Consider the following 9,334-nt stretch of genomic DNA (forward strand, 5'->3'; position numbering starts at 1 on the left):
TCCTCCACCGGGGTACTCCTCCTCCCTCCTCCCTCCTCCTCCCTAGTTAATTTTGAACCCTAGCTAATTGAAAATTTTAGGTTAGATCTTAGAATAATGTAGTAGGTTATGATCTTAGGTGTTTAATTTTAGAATAATGTAGTATGGACCCTAGCTAGTTATGATCGAACCATGTTCAAAATATAGTTTTTTAATTAGGTGTACTTAATATAATTTAGGTATTTTAGGTGTTTAATCTTAGAATAGTGTATTATGAACCCTAGTTATGATCGAACCATGTTCAACATGTCAAATTTGTTGTTATTTTTTTAGTTAAAGCATTTATTCCCGCATCAACGTCGACGATGCCTATCGCGCATCCTCGTCTCGACTCGGCGGAGGACACCTGCTTGATCAGAGGGGACATGTCCGGGACTGGGGCTCCGCCGGGCTGGTACTGGGAGGTGCTACCTTCCGGGCGGCGCAGCTTGGTGAGGAGCCAGCCCGTCGTTGACTCGAGCCTTCTTTAGTGGCGGTGGTGTGGGCCAGTGACGGTGCGGAGGCTTGAGGACCCTGTGGAGGTGGTATGTCACCGTGTCAGCGAGGAGGACGAGCATGTCCGTCGCTACATGGTTGCGTTGGAGGGAAGGTTCTCCAATACCTGGCAGGTTCTTCAGGGATCTCACTGGAGCTATGATCATGTGATGATTCCTTCTCTTTGGGTGTCCACCGCCCGCGTCGATACCCATCGTTCGCTAGAGTTTTAGCTATATTAGTGATGTTATATGTATGATACTATTCGAGATGTATTAGTGATAATATTCGTGATGTATGGACGAAAGAGATGGTTTAGTTTTGCTTACTGAATGCATGCTAATTTGAATACTTATTTATTTTATGATTTGGTTTGCTTATTGACTGGTCAAACTGAAAAACTACTCCTACTTTGAATGCCCAAGTGGCCGGTCATGTTTGCAGGTTACACCTCCGAGTGGCCTATGTTTTGCGGAGTGTTGATTAATTTCTGTTACGGCAAATTTCAGACGCTCAATATGTCCTTTTTTAGCAAAGGTCATGCCAGATTTTTTCATGAATTCTGACATGACTTGTGCTAGAATATGTAGGAAATATTGAGTGGCCTGGATTTTCTAGAAAGGTAATTAAACAACATATCAGGTTGACTTTAAGTCTGCCGAGGCCCCATACTTGACAATCAAAAAATGAGTGAGGGAGTGTGTCCACCATATGTGAGAGAAGAATAATGCCGACTGTTGTTGTGGGGGTCGCTTCTCCTTCATTCCCGTGTGCTGGACATTTTGGTTGAATGCACTCGGGGATGAAGGGAGGAGCGACCATCACCAACGGTCGAATATATACACCACGTGAGCTGAGATTTTTCAGAAAAAGACTCGAGGGACCGATAGTCAACCCGTGCTGAATAATAATGATCTCATTTAGTTTTTATAGTACATATATTGAATTGTACGAGTTTAATCTTTGAATTATGAACCTCTACTTCCTCTACACCCGAGTAGTTGCCTTCGACTGATTTTCAATGTTTCAAATATGAACATATATAGGAAATGTCTGACGACGAAAGGAAATTTGGTATGTGTGAATATTGTGAAGAGGAGCGCATGTGCGACATGCCTCACCTAGTTGGTGGTAGGCGCTTCAGCATCGCGCTGGATGAGAACTTTGAAGTCGATACAGTAAGTCACAACGATAAAATCTTTTTTCGTAATTAAGCATGCCTTCTGCTACTTCTGCTTTTCTTGCTTCAACTTATCATTTTAATTTTTTTATAATTCTACTAGCGTATCCCCTGTCATGCAAGAATCTATGTCTTGGATAAGATTGGTTTTAGTACTATGGAAAGTATGGAGGTAAAGTAAGTTCACTTAAGGACCGAGCATGGTTATACTTTTGCCGCAAAATTATACAAATACAGACACCTACTCCTATTTTGAATGCAAAAATTGGAAAGCACTATGCAAGGCTTATGCATTTGAGCCTAATATGGTTATCACCTTTGATATTCGTCCGAAATATAAAATTGAAGGTAATATAGACATCTAGTCGATGTGCACACGCCTCCAATTCTACCATTATGTGAGTTTCTCAACCATATTTATGTCTTGGATACTGTTTATTTAAAAATAGTTGACAACTAATTTCTATTGACAGCTTATTTTCATTCAAGAAAACCTAATATGCATTTGAGCCTAATTTCTATTGACAGCTTAATTTCTATTGACAGCACTATGCAAGGCTTATGCATTTGAGCCTAATATGGTTATCACCTTTGATATTCGTCCGAAAGATAAAATTGAAGGTAATATAGACATCTAGTCGATGTGCACACGCCTCCAGTTCTACCATTATGTGAGTTTCTCAACCATATTTATGTCTTGAATACTGTTTATTTAAAAATAGTTGACAACTAATTTCTATTGACAGCTTATTTTCATTCAAGAAAATCTGTCAGGCGCTTGGTAGATATGACCTACTACTGTCCCGGGGTTGAACTAAACTGCGAGGAGATAAGTCATTATGTTTCATGGCTTGAGGATCTTCATATTGTGAAGACAAATTATTTTCCTGGATTTGAAAATCTTAGTACTGAAAACGTGCGACCAATAGTATTCGTACTGAACTACGGTCACATCTATTTAGGAAAGATGATAAGATTTTTACTATTTTTCTCCTGTGCATCTTTTGCATACATTATTTTTTAAGCTAAACTTCATTGTTAAGTATGTTACTACGATGTTCTTCAACAAGTACTCCCGGTGATAGTTGTGCCTCAGTGGATCGAGGATAAATGTCTCATCTCCATGGTTAGCATACGGCCAAGACATCCTACAATGCACATCAGCGCATTCAAGATTTCTAAAGAGAGCAAGTCTTAATAGTCAACAACTGGAACAAAATTGTGAATGATCGCAGAGAAGTACTAGGGGGCAGCAATCAAAAGCGCAGCCCACAATTATGAGACAGATTCATCTGCATTCTCCAATATGATGAAGCAGGAGTGTTATACATGTTCTATGCTATTTTACCTGAGAGAGCAGCATAAGTAATTAGCTAGTTAGAATCAGTTTTAGTATGTACAACAGTGGGTGAAATGAATGTTGATTAGGTTCAAGTGCAGGCAACATGTGGTGCATGTCGAAAGTATAAGTAGTAGTATACTTTTGACATGCACCACATGTTATACTTTTGACAGGCACCACATGTTACCTTCACATGAACCCAATCAACATTTATTTCACCCACTGCTGTATATACTAACTAATCATGGTGATAAAATCATATGATGAAAATACCGTATATAAAACCTATACAAATACAGCAAAAATAAGCTATAATTTAAAAAATACAGGAAAAATAAGCAGTAGCGCTTTTCAAAAGAAATGCTACTGCTACTTACTACTATCAGCAGCGCTTTTCAAGCACCCGCGCTACTGCTAACTAGGTATAGCAGTAGCGCTGGTCAGACAACGCTACTGTTACATGTTAGCTGTAGCGCGATAACAGTAGCGCTGGTACCAGCGCTACTGATATGTACATTACAAGCGTTACTACTAGGGTTTTCTCTAGTAGTGTGAAGCACTGGATGACAAACTGTATGATCTAGAGTTGTTGCTTCGTGGGACAAAAACAACACATGCTATATGATATTAGTCTTGCCTTGTTGGCCACGACACCATTCCAAATGTCTTAGTCGCCTAAGGAGTCTTTTTCATGCAATTAGTGGGAGAGAGGCGAAGTGGAATAGCCTAATCTACAGCAATGCAACCAACACTATGAAAAAAAAACAAATTTCTTAGTGTTTTGGCCTACACCAAATGTAATTTATCTCGGGTACTCGGTTTAGTCCATTGTAAGACGAGACCCGCGAAAACACACACGACAACTGCATAAGGCTCGACATAAACAACTGCCATATTGCCATTCTTCCCACGTATGACCTCCGACTCAGTGATGGCGGCCGTTATATGCCTAGTGTCCTTTATATACCTATATTGAGCTTATATATTGCCATTTTAAATACTAAATGTAAGACGAGTAGGTGATAATGTACTCGGCTTATCCCTAGCCTGTTCACCTTTTGTCTCCCCCGCGTGTGTTGTAAAAGGATGCGCGTGAGGCTGACCGCCAACCCTAGCCACGCATCCACCTCACCGCCTCCTCCTCCTTGTCTTCACCGCGCGTGCCTTGCCCGATCGCCCACGTGCCGCCTCGCTACCGGCGGCACTCCTGTTCCTCTTCCACCCGGTCAACGTCCTCCATCAAAATGAGATTGTGTTTGCGCCAAAAATTTGTCTTTCTTTTTTCGTATATAGCATTTATATATGTCTTTGCAGAAAAACATTCCATTTTTTTTCTAAACCTTAGAATGGCATTTCCGATTTTTGGAAAATACCCTTGGACGTGCTGCCGATAGATAGAGAGCCCGTCTCCAAAGTGAGGAACCGGCCCAGCAGCTGCGTCCACAAAGCTCCCAGCCCCATTCGCTCTTCTCCTCACCGACCGATCCGATCCGATCCCCTCTCACTTCTCTCGCTCCGGCCAGCGCTGCCGCCGGCCGCTCCCAGCTCCGGCCGCCTACGCGCTCTCACATTCCTTTCCTCTCCCTCTACCATATGGAGCCTATCAAACCCACGGCCACCCTAACAGGCAAGATCCGCGAATCTGCCGACGACGGAGATGCGGCGAGCGGAACTATCGGCAGCCTCCCGTTCCACCTCACGGAGAAGATCCTCGGCTGCATCAGCCCGCTCGAGTCGGTGCGGTTCGCCGCCGTCTGCAGGTCCTGGGCGGAGATCATCTCCGAGCGGCTAGCGAGACCCACCCCGCACCTCTTCGCGCTCGAGGTCCTCGACGAGGGCCTCCGCGGGGCGATCTTCTCCATTCCGATCGATGACGGCGGGGAGGACTCGCCCGCGCCGGTGGTCCCGGCCCGGCTGCCGAGCACTGTCAGCGACGCGAAACATTTTGAGCTATGTGGCGTCCTGCCCAGCGGCAGAATCTCCTTTGCGTACAAGAGCAGCCTCGTCCTCGTCAATCCCGCCACCGGCGCGGTCCGGGGCATTCAGACGTACGCCCATCGGATCATGTATCCGACTGAACCTATGGTGAGTGAAAAGATACTTGCTATGAGGAGGATCGATTTATTTTGATTGCAGTAGCAGTTACTACTACTGTACTTGCTAATATAGATGGTTCCGATCTGAGTGAGAATGTTCTCCACTACGTAGTTTTGCAGCGGCGCCGAGGCCTTCTTCATTGGCCAGAGTTTCGGGAGGAACTTCTCTCTCTGGTGGTGCACGGAGGGGGAGTGGTCCGAGCGGAAGCTGCTCCTGCCTGAAGACCTCAAATGTGCCGACGACATTGATCTAGTGGCCTACAGCGACGGCGTCTTCTATGCCATGCAAATTTTCGGCTCAACGTACACCATTGACACTCGTGCGCCGATGCCGTGGCGCCTGACAAGGCTCAGTGTGCCGAGCATTCGCGAGCAGCTCGGAGACCGCTTCATCCGGAACTTCCACCTGCTCGAGTCGGAAGGGGAAGTCATGTTTGTCGTTCGGGTGCTCGCAACACAAGAACCCGCATACTCCAATTCCTTCGGTGGCTATGAGGTGTATAGGCTAGATGTCGAGGGGGCGCGATGGGTGAAAGTGGAGAGGCTTGCTGGTGACCGGGCGCTTTTCGTGAGTGGGGAATCATCGTTTGCGGTCCGTGCCTCCGAGACTCCAGGGTGCATGAGCAACTGCATCTACTTTGTGGTTGAGGTCTACGAGTGCTGCTACGTCACCTGGGGCGTCTACTCCATGGAGGAGCGGAAGGTGCTGTTTCAACGCCATGTTGGTGGTTCTCCGGGAAAGTACGACGCCGCGCGGTGGTTCCTCCCTGGTGTTATGGTGCCACTTGCACATCGAGGAAAAAAGAGAAAAAATCCAATCTCTTCAGGTATCATCTGGTTAGCAATATTTTGAGAATGCAGTAGCAGTTATTTAAATGCTAACACATATGGCTTCTTTTATGCTGATAGAATGTCAGGAGGAGGATGGGAGGTAATTGTGTGAAATCAAGATGTCCGGGCATTGCTGGTGATGAAGCAGAAGTGTTGGCCGTTGTGGCAGCCCTACAGGCGGTTGTCCAATTTGGCATGGGTCGAAGTATTCTAGGATCAGATTCTCAGAACTCGTCTGATGAAGGTAACGTGTTGTACTGGCGACAGTTTGATGTAGTTAATGTACTGTATTTCTGTTGTAGTAGATCTTGTAATGCGGATGCGCATGAACTTGCTAAATTTGGTGCTTGCTTAATTTGTTGCTGCTTTGGGTGTTACTGAGATCCATTACCATAGAACCGAGAATTTTCCTCAGTCTGTATGTGACTAGCCATGCCCGTGCGCGGCGGCACGGTGCGCTTCGCTGATATGTTTGTGTATTAGTAGTTTCTATATATTTTCCTAGATTTATGTTTGTTTGTTCTTTTTTTGCCTAGTTTGTTTCTTGTTTATAGTCCTGCTTTGTTGCCCCCTACTATTTGAATGTTTTTTTAAAAGGTGTGTTCATTAATTCATATAATAAAATTTTCCAGTGAAAGAGTATGTGAAATGATAAAAGAGACGTTCACTGGTATATATGGCTGGAACATGTGTGTGTTTATTTCTTGACTTGTTATAGGTAATTCTTGTTCTGAAACACTATGTGAGAGTTCGCTTTATGAATTGGATGTTGGTTGTACATGGTGGTCATTGTGTTAGGGCAAAGAAAGCTTATCACCTATTTTACATGATTCTGGTCTGTTTCTATTTTCGGTTTGTAGGCAGTGACATTGTCTCACCTGGCGCTATTTTGAGATGGACAGACAGTAAGCTATTGATTTTTCATTCAGAAGTAGAGAATGGTAAATCTATATACCCATTTATTTATGTTAGTTTATTATAAGACTTCCCTCAACTTACTGAGAATTTATAAAACACTTGGGAGTAAGCCACCTTGCCATACAATCCAAAATAAAATGTTTGACACCACAATTGTGAGATACATTTTGAAGATATAAACATGGCACATAAAAATCATTGGGTAGGCCACCTGGGCCAAATAACAATTGAAGTGCATATCAGTCTCTGAAGACGGGGATGCATTCTCAAGCCTGAGTACAGTGAAACCTTTACGAGTCTTGCATCAGTTGATACTTCTATTTTTCCCATTAAAAATATTTTGTCATCATAGACTTCAAACCTACAAAAATTGGACTTCTCATCCACAGTTTTGGCATCTTTATTGTTAACAGCCACACGCCTTTGCCTCAAACATCTAGATCTGACATCTCAAGAAAAATAGCCAGCCCCGATTCTTCTATCTCAAGAAAAATAGCAGATCCTCTTGGCCGCTGGCACATTGGGTCATTGGCCATATTGGCTATGGAGCGAGTGACATTTTGATTTTATGGGGGGCATAGTGTCCATATAATATATATAGAAGACGGTCAAATTTGTCTAATCATCTCGTCCTCAACGTTGACTCAAAGGTGACAAGGTGGCTTAGGTGGGAGTAGAGTCAGATAGTGACAGCCACCATAGATTTTTGAGCCATCATTGTCACATTCCAAATCTGGCGCGTATGCAAAATCTTTTAGACTTGTAGATGAAAGAGCTTCTTCCCAATGAAAAATATTTCAATTTCACAATCTTTCATTATTTTTCTGTAATTTCTTGGGAGCACCTGCTATCACCTAAAATTTCATCCGTTGTTGGTTGGGAATAAAAAAAATGGTGAAGTAAATATCTATGTGGTAGCATCTGTGGTGTCTATTCAGCTGCAAATCCTCTTGGCTGTTGGCTCATCGGTGATATCGGCTGCGGAGAGACCTTTCGATTTATCGAGTCGTAGTGTCTCTAACAAGACATTCTCTTCGGACGGGGCAAGCCCTACATGGCGGTGTCAAAGTTCCCTGGGTGCATGTATGGATCAAAGTTCCCGATTCGGTACCGGTGTAGCAATAGCATGATCGATGGAGATTTGAAAGAACATGATTAAGTTACCCTTAGCAGTCCATATTCGGAGGGGACATTCACTATTCTTCCCTGGGAGGAAGATTGCAGCAGCAGAGGCAGCAGGGCCTGGGTTACATGCTTGGTGCCGTAGTAGTTTGTCTCCACTGCTCCCCTTGCGGCGTCGATGGGCTCCCGGACATTCTTCACCATCCATTCAAGTCTCTGATTGGAGTCGAGGCCGGCGAACTGATGCACAGATAAGTTGAACTTGTTCAGCCTGGATGCATATAACTCCGAGCAACTGCAGAACAACAAAGCCACCTGAGCTCACCTTTTCGTCGTTGGTATCGAGTTCTTGGGGGTACTCAACCCCGCCAACGCCGGCATTATTGACCTGCAAATTGCACAGATGGTTGCTTCAGACCTTCGGTGACACAGCGTTAGCATGAGGAAAGCAAATGGAAAACTTGCCAGGATGTCCAGCTTCCCGAAACGGGTCTTGACGAAATCGGCTAGCGTGGCGATGCTCGAAGCGTCCGTGATGTCCAGCCGGTGGAAGACGACGTCGGTGTCGGTGAGCCCCGGCGCTCTGAGCCTCTCGGCCGCCTCCGTGCCCCTGGTCTCATCCCGAGCCGTCAGAATGACCGTGACTCCTCCATGGCTAGCTAGTTGCCGGCACACCTCGAAGCCGATCCCCTTGTTCCCGCCGGTAACGACGGCAATCCTAGCAACCATGCGCCGCCGATCAGAGCAATACTGCTTCAAGGCAAGCCTACATGGCGGCGTCAGGAGCTAAGAATGCTTATTAGATAGGCTATACCTCGTGTTTGGCCGGCTGGAGATGGCTCCTTCCATGAGTGCTGCACCACACGACCACGAGCTCAAACAAGAAGATATACCGTTTCCACAATCGTCAGATTCGTGATGTTATCCATTCTAGTCTACTATGTCCCCTTCGCCGTCCTGGTGGTTAGGCACACGCGTATCCGTTGCTTTCAGAGAGGCAGACGACATCATGCCTAACCTGCCAGCAGCTCATGCGTTGCTTTCACGCCCGGACAAGTTTATCTTTGCTTGGTACTCCCTCCGTCCGAAAATACTTGTCATTAAAATAAACAAAAAAAGATGTATTTAAAACTAAAATACATCTAGATGCATCCCATTTTATTCATTTTGATGACAAGTATTTTCATCATTTTGGTGACAACTAAAATACTTGTCAAATTTGTCTAGTCATCTCGTCCTCAACGTTGACTCAAAGGTCACAAGGGGGAGTAGAGTCAGATAGTGACAGCCACCATAGATTTTCGATCCATCATTGTCACATTCCAAATCTGG

At 44.8% G+C, this 9,334-nt stretch overlaps 2 protein-coding genes across 3 annotated transcripts; one reads left to right on the forward strand and one right to left on the reverse strand.

Annotated features, from left to right (window-relative positions):
- Nucleotides 1-4,478: 4,478 nt before the first annotated feature.
- Nucleotides 4,479-6,476, forward strand: LOC119340261. The gene is made up of 3 exons (XM_037612160.1): nt 4,479-5,120; nt 5,244-5,958; nt 6,041-6,476. Exons 1-3 carry the CDS (start codon nt 4,629-4,631, stop codon nt 6,064-6,066), a joined length of 1,233 nt encoding a protein of 410 aa, XP_037468057.1. The 5' UTR covers nt 4,479-4,628; the 3' UTR covers nt 6,067-6,476.
- A 497-nt stretch (nt 6,477-6,973) lies between these two features.
- On the reverse strand, nt 6,974-8,949 carry LOC119340262 ((-)-isopiperitenone reductase-like). Of its 2 annotated transcripts, XM_037612161.1 has the most exons (5): nt 8,817-8,949; nt 8,468-8,720; nt 8,328-8,390; nt 8,045-8,242; nt 6,974-7,953 (listed from the first exon to the last, which is right to left on the reverse strand). In XM_037612161.1, the coding sequence occupies exons 1-5, from the start codon at nt 8,849-8,851 to the stop codon at nt 7,879-7,881; spliced, it is 624 nt and encodes a 207-aa protein (XP_037468058.1). In that variant the 5' UTR covers nt 8,852-8,949; the 3' UTR covers nt 6,974-7,878. The 2 variants fall into 2 exon arrangements, with proteins under 2 accessions (XP_037468058.1, XP_037468059.1); XM_037612162.1 differs by lacking the exon at nt 6,974-7,953 and having other exon boundaries at nt 8,028-8,242.
- Between the last annotated feature and the right edge of the window lie 385 nt (nt 8,950-9,334).

This window comes from Triticum dicoccoides, chromosome 7B, assembly GCF_002162155.2.
Source record: "Triticum dicoccoides isolate Atlit2015 ecotype Zavitan chromosome 7B, WEW_v2.0, whole genome shotgun sequence".
Classification (NCBI taxonomy): domain Eukaryota; kingdom Viridiplantae; phylum Streptophyta; class Magnoliopsida; order Poales; family Poaceae; genus Triticum; species Triticum dicoccoides.

What these genes read in the sequence shown, in the direction of transcription:
- LOC119340262 (XM_037612161.1), bottom strand. Translation starts at nt 8,851, where the DNA reads ATGGAAGGAGCCATCTCCAGCCGGCCAAACACGAG. An exon ending in TCCAGCCGGCCAAACACGAG is followed by an intron (nt 8,721 to 8,816) that starts GTATAGCCTATC and finishes CATGGTTGCTAG; the next exon opens with GATTGCCGTCGTTACCGGCG. An exon ending in TCGGGAAGCTGGACATCCTG is followed by an intron (nt 8,391 to 8,467) that starts GCAAGTTTTCCA and finishes TGCAATTTGCAG; the next exon opens with GTCAATAATGCCGGCGTTGG.
- LOC119340261 (XM_037612160.1), top strand. Translation starts at nt 4,629, where the DNA reads ATGGAGCCTATCAAACCCACGGCCACCCTAACAGGCAAGATCCGCGAA. An exon ending in TGTATCCGACTGAACCTATG is followed by an intron (nt 5,121 to 5,243) that starts GTGAGTGAAAAG and finishes TCCACTACGTAG; the next exon opens with TTTTGCAGCGGCGCCGAGGC. An exon ending in AAAAAATCCAATCTCTTCAG is followed by an intron (nt 5,959 to 6,040) that starts GTATCATCTGGT and finishes TTATGCTGATAG; the next exon opens with AATGTCAGGAGGAGGATGGG.